Source organism: Oncorhynchus clarkii, chromosome 6, assembly GCF_045791955.1.
Source record: "Oncorhynchus clarkii lewisi isolate Uvic-CL-2024 chromosome 6, UVic_Ocla_1.0, whole genome shotgun sequence".
In the NCBI taxonomy this organism is placed as follows: Eukaryota; Metazoa; Chordata; class Actinopteri; order Salmoniformes; family Salmonidae; genus Oncorhynchus; species Oncorhynchus clarkii.
Genome location: NC_092152.1, coordinates 26,851,612 through 26,875,558, shown reverse-complemented (window position 1 = coordinate 26,875,558; position 23,947 = coordinate 26,851,612). Strand labels below are relative to the sequence as shown.

Sequence of the window (23,947 nt, the reverse complement as noted above, 5' to 3'; positions counted from 1 at the left end):
GCAGGCCAGTTTCTCTCATGAATTCACTGTTAAAGATGTTTGAAAATGTTTTGTAGGAGGACCATCATACTACATTTTCTTCTCTATTAAAGTCTGAATTAAAGTCAAGTCTGAATATGTTTATTCACATTTACTCCTACAATAGGTCTTGATATTGTTCCTTTAAGGCATGTTTTCACGTCAGTGGCTATTTGAAGGATTTTAGGCTTGCTCTATTCTTAGCGCCAACTCACACTGACTACTTGCAGTGTTTTAATTTCCAATTGTCAGGGTATAAATATTCCATTTGCTCTGGGCTCCATTCCCAGAATAAGATGTGAATACATGAGCTGAATTAGACTTTTTAAAACCCTGTTTACCAAAATAAACTAAATGAACTAAAATGTGTTGGTTATTTGTCCCTTAAATTTTTATTACGTAAGTAAGTATTTAATGTTCCGAATGTGGTTATATGCAGGTGTAAAATGTGTATTTTGGACATTGCATTGTGATGGAACTCCATTCCTGGTTAATCCTCCAATGTAACAACTCTCTTTGGTCAACAGTCTATAACTTACTTTCTGCATTCATAAAACGCATGATGGCATCACAGTGTTATCCCTTGGGCTGTGCTGCCTGCCTAATGACTGAATTGGCTTGATTGGTGTCACCTGTTGTGTTGTCATATCACATGCCAACTGCAGTGTATTAGTGATGTGAGCTAAAGTGTCAATTTTTGTAGTTAGTGTGGTCACTAAAAGGGCCACACCAGAAATGACTGAGCTTGAGTCAAAGTCCCATTAAGAGGTCATGAGAGGCAGTGTTTGTTTATTCATGACACATTTAAGTGAGTAAGTGCAAAGTGCAACAATGGCTGAGTAGTGGCCAAAAGTATGTGGACCCCCTTCAAATTGGTAGATTTGGCTATTTCAGCCACACTTGCTGACTGACAGGTGTATGAAATCGATCACACAGCCATGCAATCTCAGCTAGAGCTGCCCCGGTCAACTGTAAGTGTTGTTATTGTGAAGTAGAAACATCTAGGAGCAACAATGGCTCAGTCACAAAGTGGTAGGCCATACAAGCTCACAGAACGGGACTGCTGAGTACTGAAGCATGTAAAAATCATCTCAGTTGCAACACTCACTACCGTGTTCCAAACTGCCTCTGAAAGCAATGTCAGCACAACAACTGTTTGTTGTGCTGACATTGCAAGTCTACCAGTCTTATGGCACTTTCAAATCCATGAAATGGGTTTCCACGGCCGAGCAGCCGCACACAAGCCTAAGATCACCATGCACAACGACAAGCGTCGGCTGGAGTAGTGTAACGCTCCCTCCGACGTTGGACTCAGAAGCAGTGGAAACGTGGTCTCTGGAGTGATCAATCACGCTTCACCATCTGGCAGTCTGACAGACGAATCTGGGTTTGGCGGCTGGCAGGAGAAAGCTACCTGCCCCAATGCATTGTGCCAACTGTAAACCTTGGTGGAGGAGGAGTAATGGTCTGGAGCTGTTTTTCATGGTTTGGGCTAGGCCCCTTGTGTTCCAGTGAGAGGAAATCTTAACGCTACAGCATACAATGACATTCTAGATGATTCTGTGCTTCCAACTTTGTGGCCACAGCTTAGGGAAGGCCCTTTTCTTTTTCATCATGACAATGCCCCATGCACAACGCGAGACCCATACAGAAATGGTTTGTCAAGATTGGTGTGGAAGAACTTGACTGGCCTGCACAGAGCCCTAACCTCAACCCCATCGAACACCTTTGGGATGAATTGGAACACCGGCTGTGAGCCAGGCCTAATCGCCCAACATCAGTGCGCAACCTCACGAATGCTCTTCTGGCTGAATGGAAGCAAGGCCCCACAGCAATGTTCCAGCATCTAGTGGAAAGCCTTCCCAGAAGAGTGGAGGCTGTTATCGCAGCAAAGGGCGGCCCAACTCCATATTAATGCCATTGATTTTGGAATGAGATGTTCGACAAGAAGGTGTCCGCATACTTTTGGTCATGTAGTGTATCTTTACTGTGCCTCTATGCCTTTTATTTCTTGCATGGTTTAAATGATGAATGGAACGGAATAAACGGCAGAACATATTGCATATGAAGAGAATTTCTACTGAAATTACTAGTGTAGCCTACACCTGATGCCTTTATTTCTTGATATATGGGCTAGATGCTTTTAGCCTTGGCTTTAAGTTTAAGCCTGCAACCTTATATACTTGCTGAAATCAATAAATAATCAGCAACGTTATGTTATTGTGTAGTAGCCTTACAGTTCATTGTTCAGACATAAAACATGGTCTATTCATTTTGTGTATATTCATCCATCCATTTGATGGCAACTGCTGGCACGCGTTATGGCCAGGAGAGGGCATCCTTAATAGCCTTGTCTGGCGAGCGCACTGGCATTCGACAGAACTGTATAATTGTATGTATTTCTCTCATCAGGACCAGTTGCGACTAGACTATGGAGCGAAAACCTTTGCCAGTGATCTGCTTGGCTAAATCCCACCAACAAAAGCTTTAACTGGCGCTTGCTGACTGGATTACACGCTTGCTGCTCGGAATATCAGCGTATTTTGTTAGTTGATAGGCTATTAATTTGGCGTTTCTTGAGTTAACTCACACATAGGCCTAAACTTATTTTCAAAGTGTATTTTTCCATGGGTGGAATTCTGTTTATGGGCTTTTTACATCATCATCTGTTAGAGTATAACGCTTTGCTTTGCTTATGTAATTGGAGTCGTGGTATGCAACTGATATAAGGATACGAGCGCTAAATAAGGCTACTCCACACTTACAAGACTTTTGATCACAGCGGCAGGTGTGCACAGTGCAGTGCCTTTGGCTGTGGAGCAAATTGGCTGCACTGACTTCGTTGCATTGGTTAGTTGAGCGGTGTTGGTTATTTGTCCAACCAAATGAGGACTGTGACATGCGGGCTTTGGAGTCAAGCATCAGAAGGCTCTAACCTGTGGAAAGAAGCCGACAGCACGCAGACATGGGTATGTTGAAGACAATATGAAAGAATGTGTTCCATTTGCCCATATACATTGTGCTCATGTTAGGCAAGACAACAGCTCAGAGACGAAGGAATCACGTCATTGATTACATGATTGTGTCATAACCCATGTGTTATGTATTTCCTATGCTACTGGAATATATTGATAGGCCTATAATTTCTTCACAAAATAGAGAAAATCCCTAGAGGCATAATGCCATGCAGACCCTCACACATTGAACGGAACACCATTATCAATCTGCCGCATGCCAATACGAATGTGCCTCAGGGGTAGGCTAGGGTAGCAGCCTTTATGAAATTAGCCTACCAGGCAGACAGCAGGTTAGAAACGATCTTGTATCTCAAATGTCTTGCTATTAAGTTATAGCTTTTATAACTTTATTCCTTGTCTCGAGATGGTAACCAGAGCGAGGACAGACTATGGTCACTACACATAATACAGCTTTTATATATAATACCCTAGATAAATCGTTTTCACTTTGATCAACAGGTTTGCTATGTTTTTGGTTTTATCAGTGTCTGCCTTCATTGGATGATGTTTTGACACTGTTCTCCTGAGCATAATGCCCCAGCTAACAAATCTAGGAAGATATATCGTTTTTGTAATGTTACCCATAATGTTCCCCTAATGCATGAGTGTCCAGTGTTCCTGTTAGAGGAACATTCTATCTATGTTAGCAAAAACCTGACATTTTTTGTTGTTGCATGTTTTGCTATTAAATTTAGAACATTTCACCAACCAAACATACACAGAACATGGTTGCCATGTTCCCAGAATATAAGATATACATTTTCTAGACACGTTTCTTGGGAAGTTGGAAGAACATTCATGTGTCCAGTTTTCTGAGGGTTGGGAGAATAGTCTATCAATGTCCCACCAAACATGGTTGTCATGTTCTCAGAATGTACAATTTAAATGTTCTCAACACGTTTCATAGGAACGTTGCATCAGTCGATAGGAAGTAGCCTAATGGTCCCAAATAAATGACCACCCCATACATATCATGCATTGTTACTGTTGCCAAGGCCATGATTGGTGAATCACTGATCCATTCATAGCTCGTTTTGTCTGTTGGCAAGGTTAGGGATACTCACACACAGTGCTTTTAACATAGTGTTTTCAACTTAGATATTTGACACACAATTACATTGTGCATGATCATTTATAGAGCAAATATTATTCTACATGTTGTCACCTAGGATTTGAACTCACAATCTCTTGGTTTACAGCATTCAGATCTTCCTGCTACGCTACTATGTCTATGTCATTTATCAGTTAATTTGACTATACTCTCTCATCATTGATTTGATTGACTTATTTCAACAATTAAGCGCTTTCTGTATTGTTATCTATTGTTGGTGGGGAACATTAAGCTGATTTAATGATACTCCTCAATCACTATGATCAATACAAGTTTTCTTGAGGGTACTTTTAACAGAGCTGAGATTTACTTTTAAAAGAGCTGAGATTTACTTAATTCTATTATTTACACATATCAAGTTGTTTCATATCTACACAAGTGCTTAGGGAGTAGGGGTTAGGGTTTATTCTGGTTAGGGTCTAACTATACGGGTCCAATAAGCACATACCCTAGAGATATCCCTTATTGAGACAGTTTTTAGGGTGTTTGTCATTGGTGCTGGTGGCCTGGGTTCAAGACCTGCTAGGGGAGTCACCCTACACTCAGATTCTTAGCAATATATGCTAATAATGTCATTATTTGGCAACAGTTACAACACACTTATCTGATCTAATTCAAATTAGTTTCTCATTGAAAGATGGGAATCGGTAGAATTCTAGATAGCTGAGCATCTCAAAGAGAACTCTATCTTCTTTTTGAAATCCACACCACACATACTATGTAGAACTAACGCGTGTCTCTCATTAGGAATCACATCAGCTCTCATCATTGCATTTCCAGTGGCATGTATTCATGGATGCCAAGGGAAGCCAGGCTTCCCCCAAAAATGTACCAAGAAAAAAATGAACAAACTGATTTATTATTTAGTCTCTCTGTGTTTCATAAATTTCCTTCAATTCACAAGTGGCTGAATGTATCTCACCAGAGAAAGCATCTGAGCAAATGAAACAGCCCCCCTCTGTCTCAGTATGTGTAGCGCATGTATCTGATGCTGTCTGGTCAAAAAGAGAATGCCATTATTGCTGCGAGTAGCATTGACTGCAAGGGAAGCCAGCGACCATTTGGCCTCCCTTGATAAAAAAATAAAAATAATAATAGCCAATCAGTGTTGAGATAAACTGGGTGAGCTCAGCTGTGAATGGTCCTGGTGCACCAAAACAAGTGTCAAGGAAAGACAGTTTGTATTTGGCTTCAGACCAATCGCATCAAAAGCCAAACGTCATTGACAGAACAAAAATTTGAATTGTTACATCTCGTGGTGTTGTTGTCCTCCGGTGGCTAGCTAGCTAGCTAAAATTGTCCCTTTCCTAAGTCAGCCATGGATGGAGATAGGGATTTAGTCTGAGCAATTATTATAATTACGATTCTGATCCAACTATAAATTCGACCTGTAGCTAGATGTAGTATGCTAATGTTAATTAGATGGCCTGGGGTATCATTGCCCATGAAAGGAAGTTAGGCTAGCAAACAAGCATTTTAGCCAGGTAGCCTAGGACAACATAAAACTAGAATCGTGTACTATAGCTTGTTTCCGGTCACAGGTTCAGGAATGGCTGAAAAAAAATAACCAAATGTATCTACAATGAACCCTACAAATAGCACTGTTGTGAGCCATAGTCAATCAATCAACCAAAAAACTGTACTTTTAGTAAAAAGATATCTTTAACCTAGAATCTGTTGATACTATGCAACTAGACCAGTTCAGAATGTATGTGAAACATCACAGAACAGTTGAAAAATATGGCACATGGAAATCATAAACAGGCGGTTTATGGAGATAGGTGGGATGGACTGAGAGTAGCTGAGGGGTGTGTTTAAAAGTTCATGTTGTATAATAGTTATGGCTGAAAACATGATGTATATTGTATAAGTACTATCTATCCAGATGTAATGTATATCAAAAAATCAAATTACTTTATTCTTGCTATGTAACTACTGTAAAAAAATATATAAAAAAACATGTACAGTATGTAAATGTGTGTAGAATGTTCAAACAAGGTACTTTTTTTTTACTTTGAAAGGCCCAAAAAATAATAATAATAATAGTAATACAAAATATAAAACCATTTAGACAAAATGAAAGAAGAGGATGGCATCGGCATTTCTCTACAAGTAGGGTGAGTCAACATGTTTTTTCTACACACACGCGCATGCAGGCACACACACACACACAGAAATCAGTACCATGGACAGCCAACATCATACACTGCTCAAAAAAATAAAGGGAACACTAAAATAACACATCCTAGATCTGAATGAATGAAATATTCTTATTAAATACTTTTTTCTTTACATAGTTGAATGTGCTGACAACAAAATCACACAAATTATCAATGGAAATCAAATGTATCAACCCATGGAGGTCTGGATTTGGAGTCACACTCAAAATGTAAGTGGAAAACCACACTACAGGCTGATCCAACTTTGATGTAATGTCCTTAAAATAAGTCAAAATGAGGCTCAGTAGTGTGTGTGGCCTCCACGTGCCTGTATGACCTCACTACAACACCTGGGCATGCTCCTGATGAGGTGGCGGATGGTCTCCTGAGGGATCTCCTCCCAGACCTGGACTAAAGCATCCGCCAACTCCTGGACAGTCTGTGGTGCAACGTGGCGTTGGTGGATGGAGCGAGACATGATGTCCCAGCTGTGCTCAATTGGATTCAGGTCTGGGGAACGGGCGGGCCAGTCCATAGCATCAATGCCTTCCTCTTGCAGGGACTGCTGACACACTCCAGCCACATGAGGTCTAGCATTGTCTTGCATTAGGAGGAACCCAGGGCCAACCGCACCAGCATATGGTCTCACAAGGGGTCTGAGGATCTCATCTCGGTACTTAATGGCAGTCAGGCTACCTCTGGCGAGCACATGGCTGTGCGGCCCCCCAAAGAAATGCCACCCCACACCATGACTGACCCACCGCCAAACCGGTCATGCTGGAGGATGTTGCAGGCAGCAGAACGTTCTCCACGGCGTCTCCAGACTCTGTCACGTCTGTCACATGTGCTCAGTGTGAACCTGCTTTCATCTGTGAAGAGCACAGGGTGCCAGTGGCGAATTTGCCAATCTTGGTGTTCTCTGGCAAATGCCAAACGTCCTGCACGGTGTTGGGCTGTAAGCACAACCCCCACCTGTGGACGCCGGGGCCTCATACCACCCTCATGGAGTCTGTTTCTGACCGTTTGAGCAGACACATGCACATTTGTGGCCTGCTGGAGGTCATTTTGCAGGGCTCTGGCAGTGCTCCTCCTGCTCCTCCTTGCACAAAGGCGGAGGTAGCGGTCCTGCTGCTGGGTTGTTGCCCTCCTACGGCCTCCTCCGCATCTCCTGATGTACTGGCCTGTCTCCTGGTAGCGCCTCCATGCTCTGGACACTACGCTGACAGACAGAGCAAACCTTCTTGCCACATCTCGCATTGATGTGCCATCCTGGATGAGCTGCACTACCTGAGCCACTTGTGTGGGTTGTAGACTCCGTCTCAAGCTACCACTAGAGTGAAAGCACCGCCAGCATTCAAAAGTGACCAAAACATCAGCCAGGAAGCATAGGAACTGAGAACCACTCCTTTATTGGGGGTGTCTTGCTAATTGCCTATAATTTCCACTTGTTGTCTATTCCATTTGCACAACAGCATGTGACATTTATTGTCAATCAGTGGACTGTCAGTGGACAGTTTGATTTCACAGAAGTGTGAATGACTTGGAGTGACATTGTGTTGTTTAAGTGTTCCCTTTATTTTTTTGAGCAGTGTATTTATCTTACGTTGATTGGACACTAAATAGTTTTTGGTATCTTTTAGTTGTCGCTGTTTTAGACTAAGCATAGGTGAATAGATGATGTTGAAATGGTGCTGAAATAGTGGAGGCAGCTCCTGTTTTCTTTGCAACTTGCGGTAACTCTCCGTGGTTCTAAATAAATAGTTGTTTAGTTGTCTGAAAATGTTGGAAACATTACCTTGCTTGACCATGCTGTAGGTCATGTAACTGTTTGTTCAATGCAATATGTTTTATGCACTTGGGACAAATCACAGACATCACAATATGTTAAAGGGGGCAATCTGCAGTTGAACATCCATTCTTGAACTTGTAAATGCATGATATAGATGGTATGTGGTGTGGATGTCAAGAAGACAATGGAGAGATGCTCAGCTATATAGAATTAATAAATATTGATCATTCATGAAAGGTAGTGGAAATGTGGTCATAATTCGTGCTCAAGGGGTAATCCTACATATTCCAATCTTTCAACGAGACACTCATTTGAAATAGATCAGATGAGTGTGTTGTAACTGTTGCCAAATAATGACATTCATATAAATTGCTACGAATGTGACATTAAGAGGATTCCCCTACCGGATCTCAATCCCAGGCTATCAGCACCAATGACGAGCTCCCTAACCACTCTCCCAATAAGGGAAATCTCTAGTGCATGTGCTTATTGGGCTAGTATAGTTAGGCCCTGTCCAGAGGAAACCCTAACGCAGGTGTTCGCAAACGATATTTTGATATTTGAAAATTCTTGCGACCCCAACCATGTTATTAACAGCCAATGTTTACTTTTTTAATTGGGGCTATCGCAGTCAATTGCAAAACAGTATTTCTGATTGTATTCTGAACTCACCATCATATACTTTTAATGTGGGGCTATGACAATCAATTGCAAATTAGTCTGACATATTTATCTTATCTTACCACCACTAATGAGATGGGTGTGCTTGATGCATGTTGCGTCGGAGCTTCTCAAAGTCAGGAGGCGTGGTCGACATTCAACCTGGATCTATATTTATTTTTTATGCAGACGAGAGCACTGAATGAGCATTCCATAAGTTTTAATGCTTGGAGGGAAACGGCACAGTATTCTCTTTGAGTCAGGAACCAAAGCTGTTCCGTAGTGACCCGTGAATGGGTTGTCTGCAGAATTCAGTCACATGACAGCTCGATCAGCTGTTCGATTTCACTTACCAGCATGTCAACTGAGCCAGGATTCCAGTCAGGTGGATTTAGCTGATTCGGTCACTCATCTGTAGAATGTGTTGATATTTCCCCTGCATGCTTGGGTTCAGTTTGTTGAGTTTCCCAAATATGTCTGTTACCTAGGCAAGGAGACACATTTCTTTTCATTACACAGAAAGTCTACAAAGACTGTTTCTTTTACATCCATTGCGGATGACAACAGCTCCTCTCAATTCGAAAAATATTTCCAACACTCCCCCTCTCGGTGTGAAAATAGAACATCTGATCCCATATCTCCACATAGTTTTGCGAACAGGCGTGTGCAATGTAGTTTACAATCAAAGTTACGTTCTGAATATCTCAGAGTTTTGCACTCAGCTCTTTTTCCACCCGTTTCTCTCGGTGTATCCATTATAGATAAGTGGGTGTAACATACAATGCGTCCATATGGCAGAGGGAGACACATTCATAACTAGAGTGCAGAGGACTGCCAGCCGTCCCGTGATAGATGGAGTTTTTGAGTCGTTCAGTCAGTTGCCTTTTGATTACTAGCTATAGCATCAATTCTTAGTTTCACAGGGTTATCTGACAAAGGTTTTGATGTGAGTTCCTGTGCCTCTACCTCCCCATACATTGTTTTCATCATATAAATTGCAGCTGATAATATCAAAGTCTCTGTAATAGTGTGTGGTTTCATAGCTTAGTCATTCACCAAATGATTGAAGTGCAGCCTTTTCCCACAATCTAAGGGCATTCTCTGGTTGAATTTTAACTTACTAGGCTTGTCAGTTAAGAACAAATTGTTATTTACAATGACAGCCTATGAACATTGGGTTAACTGCCTTGTTTAGGGGCAGAACGACAGATTTTTACCTTGTCAGCTCAGGGATTCGATCAAGAAACCTTTCGGTTACTGGCCCAACGCTCTAACCACTAGGCTAACTGCCACCCTGGCCGCCACAATCACCCGACCTCAACCTAATTGAGATGGTTTGAGATGAGTTGGACCGCAGAGTGAAGGAAAAGCAGCCAGATTTGAATAATTTAGATTTTTAAGGTTAACCACATTACAATGATTTTGAGAGACAAAGACCATATTATTTTTTTAAAGTAAAGATTTTTAACCAGGATTTTGGAAATGCTCCCGCAATCCCATTTTAATATCAGGTGACCCCACATGGGATCGCGACTCCTAGTTTGGGAACCGCTGCCCTAACCCCTCCTCCCATAGGCACTTGTGTATATCTGAAACAACTTGATAGGTGTAAGCAATAGGGCGAATGTGCTGAGTAAATCTCAGCTCTGTTAAAAGTACACTCAAGAAAATATTTTATTCATGAGTATCATTAAAACAGGTTAACATGCCCCACCGACATCAGACAACAATATAGAAAGCTTTTAAATAGCTGAAATAAGTAAATAAAATCATTGAAGTGAGAATAATCAGAGTAATTTTTACAGTACCTTACACAGGCATGGTGGTATAGCAGGACTCAGGAAGATCGAAGTAATGTGAACCGAGAGGTTGTGAGTTCAAATTCCAGGTGAGGACATGTTGAATAATAATTTCGGATTAATTGAACACGCACAATGTTATCATGTGTGTCAAATATGTCAATTGAAAACACTGTATCTTAAAAGCATTGTGTGTGAGTATCCCTAACATTGCCAAGAGACAAAGAACTATGAGTGGTTCACCAATCAGGGCCTTGATGGGCTTGGTAACATGACATGATGTATAATGATCTTTTTTGGACACATTTTTGCAACGTTCCCATGAAACTTGTCTAGAACATGAATATCTTATGTTCTGAGAACATGGCAACCATGTTCTGTGTATGTTTGGTGGGATATTGACGGAATATTCTCCTAACCCTCAGAAAACTGGACACAAATGTTTTTGCAACGTTCCTATGAAACTTGTCTAGAACATGAATATCTTATGTTCTGAGAACATGGTAACCACGTTCTTGGTAAGTTATATTTGACATTAAGAGACATTGGTCTCTTGGAAACATCACAGGAACATTTCTATGAAAACGTTAGTTCATGACCAAATTAGACTCTAAAGGGAACGTTGTGGGTAAAAAAAAATCCAGGGCATTGTGTTACATAGAGACAGAGAAATGAACGGGGCAAGAGAATCATGGGCTGATTCTTATGGCTTTTTCTGTAGAATTGCCAACCAGAAACATAGCCTAGCCCACCACTGACTCTTTAGTCTTTTTCTGTAGAATTGCCAACCAGAAACATAGCCTAGCCCACCACTGACTCTTTAGTCTTTTTCTGTAGAATTGCCAACCAGAAACATAGCCTAGCCTACCACTGACTCTTTAGTCTTTTTCTGTCTCAGTTTTTATTTGCATTTATGCATACATCGTTCACAGTCCCACAACTGGGCTGCCCAATTGTTTTTCAGATACATCTCTTGCCCCATGATATAGTACTCCACTAAATGTCCAATTACTGCAATGAAAGTATTATGATATGTGAGATGGAAGTTCACCACTTTTATAACAGCTTTTATGCCACATAGACTTCTTGTGGCTTGAGCTCACATGCATGGGTCACTAATAGATTTTCTCAAATTACAAATCCCCATCAATTCTCTTTTAATTTACAAATATTACTGCTTGGCCATTTTAATAGTAGTTCATTCCAAAAAACTCAAGAGCATGATTCCTTTATAGCTGCTATACCTCTTGAACTACTAACCTTCAATATTACCTCACATTACTCTCAATATCACCCACAGGAATACAATATTGATGGATGTGATTGCTAATTAATCTATAAAAGCACACCAGCAGCTGAACTATTGCAGCATACAGCTTTTGAATTTATACTGAACAAAAATATAAACTCGACATGCAGCAATTTCAAAGATTTTGCTGAGTTACAGTTCATATAAGGAAATCAGTCAATTTACATAAATTCATTAGGCCCTAATCTATGAATTTCACATGACTGGAAATACAGATATGCATCTGTTGGTCACAGATACCTTTTTAAATAGGTAGGGGTGTGGATCAGAAAACCAGTCAGTATCTGTCGTGACCACCATTTGCCTCATGAAGCGGGACACATCCTTCACATCCTCGCGTAGAGTTGATCAGGCTGTTGATTGTGGCATGTGGAATATTGTCTCACTCCTCCTGAATGTCTGTGTGAAGTTGTCGGATATTGGCGGGAACTGGAGCATGCTGTCGTACCTGTCTATCCAGATCATCCCAAACTTGCTCAATGGGTGACATGGCTGGAAAGTATGCAGGCCATGGAAGAACTGGGACATTTTCAGCTTCCAGGAATTGTGTACAGATCCTTACGACATGGGCCGAAACATGAGGTGATGTGGCGGATGAATGGCACGACAATGGGCCTCGGGATCTTGTCACAGTATCTCTGTGCATTCATATTGCCATCGATAAATGCAATTGTGTTCTCTGTCCCTAGTTTATGCCTGCCCATACCATAACCCCACCGTCACCATGGGGCACTCTGTTCACAACGTTGACATCAGCAAACCGCTCACCCACTTGACACCATACACGTGGTCTGCGGTTGTGAGGCCGGTTGAACGTACTACAAAATTCTCTGAAGCAGGTTGGAAGCAGCTTATGGTAGAGACGTTAACATTATATTCTCTGACAACAGCTCTGGTGGACATTCCTGCAGTCAGCATGCCAATTGAACACTCCCTCAAAACTTGAGAGATCTGTGGCATTGTGTTGTGTGACAAAAATGCACATTTTAGAGTGGCCTTTAATTGCCCCCAGCGCAAGGTGCACCTGTGTAATGATCATGCTGTTTCATCAGCTTCTTGATATGCCACACCTGTCAGATGGATGGATTATCTTGCCAAAGGAGAAATGCTCGCTGACAGGGATGTTAACAAATTTGTTCAGAAGATTTGAGAGAAATAAGCTTTTTATGAGTATGGAATATTTCTGGGATCTTTTATTTCAGCTCATGAAACATGGGACCAACACTGTACATGTTGCGTTTATATTTTTGTTCAGTGTAAGTTAGATGTTTTACCACACAGTACCACTCTCCACTATTCCCCTAAACAACCCCTAGGTACGGGGCTTTCATTCAGATCAGTGTTTCTCAACCTCTGACTGTGGATAGGCACTGGTCCCTGGGATGAAACCGATGTATTCTCATCTCAAGTGCTAGTTTGAATGTAAGCGGTTCTAGAAGCGGGAAGGACTATGGCCTGCTGGTCCCCTAAAACAAGTTGATAATGCTTGTTTAAGAAAATAGTGCAGAAAATTTGATAACATTTTCCCTCCCACTTCATTCATAGTGTCAACATGTTTATTCTCAGCATGATCATTTTAACAGATACTGACATAAACATATACTCTTTTTGAGTGTCCTTATCTTTTTTCCCCATGTCTGCAGGATTCCTGATGCGACGTAGATGGTTCATGATCCCATTGTTGGTGCAGGGCTGGCTGCTAGCGTCTCCAATCAGTGAGCGAGCCTGTCCTCAAAGCTGTAGATGTGATGGGAAAATAGTATACTGTGAGTCCAATGCCTTCCGGGATGTGCCAAACAATGTGTCTGTGGGATGCCAGGGCCTCTCTCTGCGCTACAACAGTTTAGTGAATCTCAGAGCTAGTCAGTTCGCAGGCCTCAGTCAGCTTGTTTGGCTTTATCTCGACCACAACTACATTAACACAGTGGACAGCCAAGCCTTCCATGGGGTACGGAGGCTCAAGGAGTTGATTCTCAGCTCTAACAAGATCACACAGCTACAAAACAACACTTTCCATACTGTCCCTAACTTACGCAATCTTGACCTTTCTTACAACAAGCTGCAGGCCCTCCAGCCCAGTCAATTTCAGGGCATGCGGAAGTTGCTTAGTCTCCACTTGCGGTCTAACTCCCTGAAAACTGTCCCAATGCGTGTTTTTCAGGATTTGCGCAATTTGGAGTTCCTCGATCTAGGCTACAATCGATTGCGAAGCCTGACTCGAAATGCTTTTGCTGGGCTGCTCAAGTTGATCGAGCTTCATTTGGAACACAATCAATTCTCAAAGATCAACTTCTCTCACTTTCCCCGCCTCACCAACCTGCGGGCACTCTATTTGCAATGGAACCGAATTAAGTCAATAAACCAGGGTCTAACCTGGACGTGGACGTCCTTGCAAAAACTGGACCTTTCTGGAAATGAACTGCAAGTTGTGGATGCCAGTACGTACCAATGTCTCCCCAACCTACAGACCCTGAACTTGGACTCCAATAAGCTTCGCAACATGTCCCAGGAGACAGTGGATGCCTGGATCTCCCTCACCACCATCAGCCTAGCTGGTAATGTGTGGTACTGTAGCCCTACCATCTGCCCCTTAGTGGCCTGGCTGAGGAACTTCAAGGGGAACAAGGAGACCACTATGATTTGTGCTGGGCCTAAGGAGGCCCAAGGAGAGAAAGTGATCGATGCAGTAGAGACATTTAGTATCTGTAAGGTCACTCCCACCACCCCTTTTGTCTCAACCACAGCCTCCCTCAACATCCCATCTCAGCCTGAGCTCCTGCCCCTTCCCACGTTGTCTCGGGTTGAAGAGGAGTTGACTCGCAGTGCTATGACCATTCCGTCTCCTTCAGGGGTCTCCCCTACCACCCCAGAGCAAGACTTTGAGTATGTGTCTCTCCATAAGATTATTGCTGGCTGTGTGGCACTTTTCCTGTCGGTGGCTATAATTCTCCTGGTTATTTATGTGTCCTGGAAGCGCTACCCCAACAGCATTAAGCAGCTCCAGCAGCGCTCCATGGTCAAAAAGCAGCGAAAGAATGTGCGGGAAACAGAAAGCACTCTCAGCTCACCTCTGCAAGAGTATTATGTGGACTACAAACCTGCAAACTCTGCAACTATGGATGTGCTGGTTAATGGGACTGGACCCTACACATACACAATCTCAGGCTCCAGAGAATGTGAGGTATGATCCATTTCCACTGCGGGGCACCAGAGGTAAATGTCTCAGTGATTTTGGGGATAAAAATATATTTTACATTATCCTCTTGCTCTGTTTGTTTGTTGGATAGGAAATATGAGTCAATGCATTGTGACTTGAGTCATAACATGCCAGGCTAGTTCAGATCCATTTGTAAACCCAGATCATGTTGTAAAGTACAGTATGCCTCTTTCAGTCAAAAAATAAGCATCATGAATTGATTAAGAGAGAGTGAAGCTTGAGCTTTCCTGCACTCCTGTTTGAATATATATCTTACTGTAGGCAAAATAGAATGATTACTTTTTTTTTTTTTTACATACCATATCAAGTCACTGTGCAGTGAGTCTTTGCCTATCGTGTATATTCGCTACAACAGCAAACCTTGCCGATGCCTTTTTTTATGTGGTAAAATGTCACTATTGTCTTATTTGAACCCTCTCACTCTCTTACTTACTATCTTGATTGTGATAAATTGACAGAGGCTATACCTTTATCACCTCTCGGGTGTAATGGCTTGTATATTACATGACATTAAAGCTCAGTAAAGGTATTGAATTATCAAGTACAGGAGATCCTCAGTAGAGGATAAGTTCGATCAAAGGAATTATCTCAAACCTGGCCTCTCTCTCTCTATGCCTCTTTCATTAGATGTTTCTGGTTCTAGCCAAAGAGGTGCAAAACCAGGCAGGTTTTTGTTGACAATGTAGTACCACAGTAAGCAGATGCCCTTGATGTTGTAAGACTGCAATCAGGCTGTTTTCTTACAGTTTATAAACAGGACATTGGAAGTCTGCATTGGAGATCTGACACTGAGTGGTTTAGAACTGAGGAACAGAGGAATGTATACTGTAAAGCAGTGTTTCCCAACCAGGGGTACTACAGGGGGTACTTGAGATGACTCATGAGACCATAGGACTACTGGTAAGATGCACATGAGGGGTACTTCAGGGGTACTCCGGGCAGAGCAATATTCAGTTGGTGGTACAATAACCGAAAAAGGTTGGACACTACTGAGGTAGAGGTAGAAGGGAAAGGCAGAGAAGGAAAGTGGAAACAAGGTTCATGGACTAGAAAGGTTTTCCCTTTACTACTTTCACCCTTTAACATATCACCACTATTTTATCCAACCACCTGTGTTTCCTCTGATGTCTCTCAAAGCCTCATTTGATAAAGATTAAGCGGATTTATGGTCATCAGTTCATTGATTTGTTTCCCAGCCAAAATAATTATTGGAAAGAGAGGGGACATTGCGTAATTGCGCCACCAGATGAAAAAAACACAGGGAGCCCCAGCAGATCTCATACTGTTAAGCTTTACAAATTGAGCATAACAATAATGTGAACTGATATTATGGCCCTCTGGCCCCCTTAATTACAAGCCATCTAATCAGATTAAGGCAGTCTATTTCGCACATTTTACCTTACAGCTGCAGTATTACAGTATACCATACATTGAAATAATACTTATCAAAAGTAAAGCAATGGCATTCATATTTTGACCACTGAAGATGGAAATTCATGCTGCATAGCTTCTTTTTACATGACCATTTCTCAGGACCACAGACAGATGCTAAGGGGTTGAGGGAGGAAGTCGCACAGAAATACTTATTGATTTGCCCATGCTTAATTAGGCACTTTTGCGTGTGCCCTCTTTCCCTGATGCCATGTATCTGCCTTTCCCTGTATTGCTGCTGGTTGGCCTTTGGCAGAATAGTAGATAATGATTAACAGGGCATGCTTTGCTTAGGGAGATATAGCAGGGCCACTTAAGTCTGCACCTTTCTCTCTGACTCAGTGTTCCCTTTGGTAGCCAAAAGGCCCATACACATTGGAGTGGAGAAAGGTTGCTCATGAATTGCACCAATATTATAGAAGGTAGTTTCTATTTCCTATAATTTGTTAGCACCACTTACCAGTGCTTTGCCTCGTTATAGTATGTTTTTCTTCATTTCCTCCTCAAGTATCTCAACTCCCACATAACACACCGAAGGCGAAAGCACAAATGTATTTTAGATGCATGTTCTCAGTAATGTCATCCATTATTAAGTGCACAGGTGCAGAACAGTTTCTAGTCAGGAGGACGTCCTCTGCAGAACATTTCTCAACCACAGTCTGCAGGAGAAAGCTGAGGTGAGAAGAACTGAGGCAGTCTGTCTATCTTGCTCTTATATGAGAATGAGGCGATTCCAAACCAGGACAGCCCAAAAATATTTTGGGTATCTGAAATTGTCATGGCAATTTTCACATAGAAACTTAATAGGGAGGGAGGATGTTTGACATGCTTTTTATATTTGTGTCACAATTTGTTTTTAGAAAATCATGATGAACGTTAAGAATCTGTTCTTAACTGGCTAGCCTACTTAAATTATGGTTAAATAAAAATAATAATAAAACCCTTCTGCTGCTCTATCGTTTGCTGCATACTTTAGTCTGAGACTGCCATCATTGAAGTCGTTTGTGGTGATGATGGGCACAAGGGGTGTTATACAAAACAAGTTTGGGTAGCCAAGCAAGATGAAAGTTGTCGTTTTAGGCCCTTTTTAGACCTATACATGCTTCCTGTAAGACCCTATTGTCCGTGAAACGTACCTGATACAAACAACGTCTTGGTATATTTATGCTCACAAAATGTTACATTCATTTATCCAACATCAAACATATTTAGATTAATATTTCAAAAGTACCCTTGCATCCTGTAAAATCCTGTGATCCGTGAACCGCACATGATACAGACAAATATTGGTGTCATTATAGTCCTTACAGTGTGCTTTAAGGTATTATATTATCTCAATGTACACCTTTTGATTTTGTTAATTTCTAGACATGTTGTAAGGAAAAAATATTTTCAAACCGGTGTAATCTGGCACCTTCTACCATACCCCGTTCAAAGGCACTTCCATTTTTTGTCTTTCCCATTCACACTCTGAATGGCACACATACACAATCCATGTCTCAATTGTCTCAAGGCTTAAAAATCCTTCTTTAATCTGTCTCCTCCCCTTCATTTACACCGATTTGAAGTGGATTTAACAGGTGACACCAATAAGGGATCATAGCTTTTACCTGGTCAGTCCTCCCAATGAAGTATCTATGTGACAATTTCCAGAACAATCGGAGATCCCAAAAATATTTTTGGGCTGTCCTGGCTTGGATTTGTCCAATGTGGTATATGAGAGCACTAAATGGAATACTTAATCTGTTTTCTGTTGGCAGAATAACTAATAGCCTTACAGATGAAAAGAGCAGAGGTTTTCCTCATCTCTATTATCCCTTGTCCTCTCTTCCTCAATGGGCAGTCAGAGCAGTTGGAAATGTAATAGGATTTCTGTAGTTCTCTTTTATGCCAAACATCAGAATGCAGAGCAAGCTTAAACATGTCCTCTGAATATAAGACAATTAACATTTGAATTACATTTTTGGTCACATTTCATTTTCAGGTGGAAACATTTCAAGCCCCAATAGCCCTACTTTCTTGTCTCTACAATCTAATTTTGCCCTCCCTCTTGCTTTGTAATGTAAAAGCTGTTAGTTTGTGTTTTCAAGCTGTGATCTCATGTTACAACCTGGTCTCAGAGAATTTTGTATTATTTTGTATGTACAGTACCAGCCTAAAGTTTAACCACACCTACTCATTCAAGGTTTTTCTTTATTTTTAACTATTTTCTTCATTGTGTCAAAAATAGGAAGTAACACAGGGAATCATGTAGTAACCTAAAAAGTGTTAAACAAATCAAAATATAGATGCCAAGAGTGTGCAAAGCTGTCATCAAGGCAAAGGGTGGCTACTTTGAAGAATCTCAAATATAAAATATATATACTTTTTTGGTTACTACATGATTCCATGTGTTGTTTCATTGTGTTGATGTCTTAACTATTATTATACAATGTAGACAATAGTCAAAATAAAGAAAAACCCTTGAATGAGTAGGTGTGTCCAAACTTTTGACTGGTACAGTAAATCCGAGACACACCATTTAGTATGATATGTTACGTTTCGTATGGTATGTATTAATTTGTGGATGTCCAACGTACACAATGTTACAAATTTGCAAAATGTACAATATGTTACAAATTTGAATAGCTGGCTAACATTAGCTAGGCTAGGGTTTATGGATAAGGTTAGGGTTAAGGCTAAGAGTTAGGTTAAAGGGTTAAGGTTAGAGTTAGAGGAAGGGATAGCTAAAAGAGTTAAGGTTAGGTTGAGGGGAAGGGTTAGCTAACATGCTAATTAAAGTAGCTAAAAAGTAGTAAGTAGTTGAAAGGTTGCTAATTAGCTAAAATGCTAAAGTTGTCTGTGATGAGGTTCAAACACACAACCTTTGGGTTGCTAGTCGTTTGTGTTATACGGCTACTTATCCACCCCAACCAACCACCCTACTTTCCTTTTTGCCTTAAGTAACCTTCTGTGTATGTAACCATATCAAACGTAACATATCATACTATTTTGAGTGGCCCATATTTACATTTTCTATGTTACATATATTCTATGAGACCAGGCTACATGTCTGTGAGTCATTCAGTACAGAGGGAGATGTAATGATATAGTAAAGCCCAGAATCTCTCCTTCCTCTATGGCTCCCCTGGTCTGTTTATGTTTCAAGTATCACTCCCTTTCTTTTGAAATCAAGGAAAGAGTTTCTGTATAGGTTGATTTGATTTATAGAAATTAGATATGAGTATGGCTCAATCAGACATAGTGTAATGTCCTTGGTTAAACAAGTGGACAGCATCCCCCCCAATATTCCTCAACAGTACTCAATGGCTAGTTCATGAAACCATTATTCAGATGAATCTTTTAATTGGAATGGAGATGCCATGACCCAGTCCTTTATACTGATCAATTTTCCCTCCATTTTCTGAATGGAAATATATTTGACTGATAATTGTTTACAGGTTCCTATGGTTTTATACCATTCTTACCTCATTTATCATCTCTGCTACAGCTTCTTGTAGCCTATAGTATATCAATAGATGGAACGTTTGTCAATGGAAATCATGATATTTCCAACTCTTTTTCTATGGAAAAATCGTAATCAGATCCATTATGATTTAGTTTGATAAGGTTTTGTCCATATCAGTGGTGCTGACATCTTCAGCTTAAAAAAAAAGCTCAAGTACCTCATGTGAGGTTATTGCTGTTCTGTTCTGCGCTGCATCCATGTCGTTGTCATGTGCTCCATTTTGTTTTGTTGTTACATTACATTTTGTGTGACAGAGAGAGTGAGTGGATGGAAGTGGATTGGGAGGAAAGGGAGAGAGATCAATGTTCTGTAAAACATTCTCATCACAGATAAATCAGTGGGTGAGATTATCCTTTGACCGGAGAACAGAAGCATTTCATCAATTGGAGATCAGGAGTGTGTATCAATCTCCCTCCCCATGCATGTTTGACATTATTGAATCCTCCCGTTTATGGCAATTCTTCTCGATCTCAGTCAATCTCTTTCTGTAGTGATTGAAGCCCAACGTCCAGAGAGTATACTGGAGGGCATGCTTAGCAAGAGAATGGTACTATCCAGTGTTTACATGAGTGACAGAAGTTAAGTTGTTTAAATAAATGCATTTGTACCCAAATAAACAGGCGTTTATAAAATACAATGTGACCATCTGTGTACTAACGACCAAGAATATGATGAGCAAGACACAAACTGGTGTGTGTGTGTGTGTGTGTGTGCATGCTTAGAGAATTAACTGAATTTGACACATATTTATGGTTGTGTATTGAATCAAGGCTCTGCATATGGAAAAGTCTTTATTGTGTCATCTTAACATTGAGTCTGGTTTCATTCACAATTGAAGGCCAATCCTTGAACATATGTTGAGTGGGCATTGTTTTGATATTCTTAGAAACTATTTGAATGAAATGTATTGTAACAAATTGGCAGAGCTGCCAACCCAGATATGTAATGGAGCCCTGTGAGAGCCCAGGCTAAAATGTTAATTGGTCGTTATCCAGTGATTGATGTCAAGGTTGTCTAGACATGCCAAATTAGCAGTGTCTGAGGTGAGATGAAGATGGGTAATGGCTCATGAGACAGGGGGTAGCCTGGAAGTTTATACAGAATTGCTTTGGGAGAAGTTAGATACAATATGCTGCTCAAAAAGCTGTCAGATACCATGAGACTGATTGACTTTTGACTTTTTGGGTATACCGCCCTCGTAGGTTCAATTGATTTCATCACACTCACACTGCTCATGGCAACCTTGTTCTCAACTCTTTTGATCAAAACAAACTGTAGTTGGAGACGTCAGGTTGACTATAGCTGAATTAAAGCACCTCAAACATATGTTGATAAAACCCCATTTCTCACAGACTAATTGTAGGCCTGTTGTTGTATTACAGAATTATGTGTATGCATTACTGAATACTCATCAGCTAGCACCCATTATACAGCCATTACAGAAATCTGAGGGTCTAAATCTGAAGCCTGCAGTACATATTATGGTGGAAAGATGGGGAGGTAAATATTGGTAAGGTAGTGTCAAGATTTAAGGGCACTGACAACCTGCCTGGTTTTAGACCAACTGAGTTATAGCTCTCTCTCTATCACCTTCCCCCTCTCTCTCTCCTATCCCTCTCTCACCTTCCTCTCTCTCGCTCTCTCCCTCTCACCTTCCTATCTCTGCCTCTCATTAATCATTTGCTGGTGACACAGACATTGCGCTGTGGCCCAGTCCCTCTGAAGGGCATGCCTTGTGAATCAGCAGACAGCACCCAGAGAGCAGCTCTACAAACAGGGGCCTGTAGCTGGCTCTGGAGAGATGCTGAGTTCATGTCTTACACTGGGGCGCACAAATATTATGTGTCAGACAAGCAGAGGGAGTTCAAACAGGCTGAAATCTGAGAAAACACTGTGCTTTTTGACATTGGATTGTGTTTGTGTGAGCCTGACTTAGAAGGCTACATTTGTTTTCATATTTTTTTTACACACTTCAAAGGCACTTGCACTGATATTTGATGTTTGGACCCCCATGTCACTGTTGCCTCTCAAACAAGACTGCAATGAATCAGCATCTGAATACAAACCTACAATGTGTTTTTTAGGACTCTTTTAATTTCATTAGCTTGAATTTACTTTGTATTGCTTGGTTATTTTGACAACATGAATGCTCGTATAGCAGTTGTACATCTGTCCTCAATGGGGGTCTGATGTAGTTTTTAGTGAGGAAAAACCACCCTCTCTTCTTCCCTCTGCTTTCTTCTCTTATTTCCTCTCCCCTCTTTCCTCCCCCTTCTCCTATCTCCCCCTAAGCTCAGCCAGCCTTCATGGGAGTGCATACAATAAACAGCTCAGAAGGATTAGTGGCCAGAGTTCCTACTAACCAACTCATTGCCCCACAAAATTGTATTTGTGCCCTTATTTCCACCAAGGTCCTCTCAACACTGCCTCGGCCACAATGAGGAAAAAGGCCACCAGGCTGGCAGAGATGTTCCATTGGGTAGAGGTTCAGTTACTTCAGTTGTCATGGAGCAATACATGACAAATGAAGTGGCTGGCACCAGCTACTGCTAGGGGGAGGCCGCTTCAGAATACTAATGTCATTTCTGTCTGAATCTGGACGACGAGGAGGGGGAAGTCTCAGGTTTGGCATTAACTGGAAGGATTTTTCACTTGATATGTTGAAATAGATTCATTGGTAACGATCTCTTCAATAGAGCCATTTCTACAGCATGGACACAACAGTAACAAACAATAAGGATGTCATGGAGAGGCATTCCTAACCCTTTTGAAATGACAGTATATTGGGGGGATATTTATTTGTCTATATAGGCTAGGATAATGACATTAAAACCACACATGCCGTTTGTGACGGGGACTTCAGTGTGTGTGGGAGTGATAGAGGAGTGGTCAATCTGAGGAGATTAATGGTTAAACCCTAATCTGCTTGTGTTATTTATTTCTGAAGAGAGCCCTGTTGGATAATCAAACTGTGGCAAAATGGATCCATTAAACCTTGTAATCAATTACATTTAGTGCCCTCAATCCTGCATAGCTGAAAGAACAGATGTAGGCTAGTATTTCACCCAAACTCCTGTCAGCATCCTGAGCCTCACCAGTACTGCCACATCAGAATACACAGCTCCCGAATCAGCACTTTCAAAGGGAGCTTTATGAAGATGATTACCAGATGCTCGTCTTCTCTGTAACTCTCCTCGCCATAAAGCCCCCCCTTTGTCATCTGATTTGTTGATGTCTGTGACATCCTCTCCATCCCTTCTTTTTTATAAACTTTTATTTATTTAGTATTTTTTTGTGAGGGGTTCAGATCCCAGACAGGCAATACTATTCGAATTGTACATATATAAAGAAACAAAAAACAGTAGATTAAAAAAACAAACATTATTTGTCCTGTCTGTCCCATCTCCCCCCCCCCGTTCTCAGTAGGTGTGACCCATTCCTATTCCCACCTCCCTCCCTCCCTCTCTCCCCCCACTGGCTCATGTTGTGGACATATCTATGCATGAAACAAAGCGTCATGGGCAACTCATCTTATGTTTGTATAATTATTTGTGGGACCAAGGCACACATGAATAGAATCAGCCTGCATACATCGATATTCGATACAGATATTAAAAATACAATTGATACGTTCAAACATGATTACATTACATGAACTCATAATAAGCTTTTGACCTTTTCGATTCCTCTACTGAATGTATCTAATATTGTTTCCTTGGCGCTGTTCAAAAGAGCTATGGAGTGCTCTAGTGAAAGAATGTCAAGGAAGTTGTGTACCCCTCGAGTTATGCTGAGTTTATGTGGAGGCTTCCATCTGGTCACTAACATTATTTTTGCCGCAGTCAGTCCAGACAACCATACTCGTTTCTGTGGTACTATGAGAGTCAGTGAAGAGTCATACTTCAACAATAATATATTGGTTGAGATAG

The 23,947-nt window shown here is 41.2% G+C and overlaps 1 protein-coding gene across 1 annotated transcript in view; it reads left to right on the top strand.

Moving 5' to 3' along the window:
* Positions 1–2,928: 2,928 nt before the first annotated feature.
* LOC139412006 (leucine-rich repeat transmembrane neuronal protein 4-like) overlaps positions 2,929–23,947 on the top strand; it is a 65,165-nt gene continuing 44,146 nt past the window's right edge. The window contains exons 1-2 of the mRNA XM_071158783.1: positions 2,929–2,987; positions 13,506–15,043. Of these exons, the coding sequence (XP_071014884.1) occupies positions 2,984–2,987; positions 13,506–15,043 (1,542 nt within the window). The 5' untranslated portion in view covers positions 2,929–2,983. The remainder of the gene's footprint in view (positions 2,988–13,505; positions 15,044–23,947) is intronic.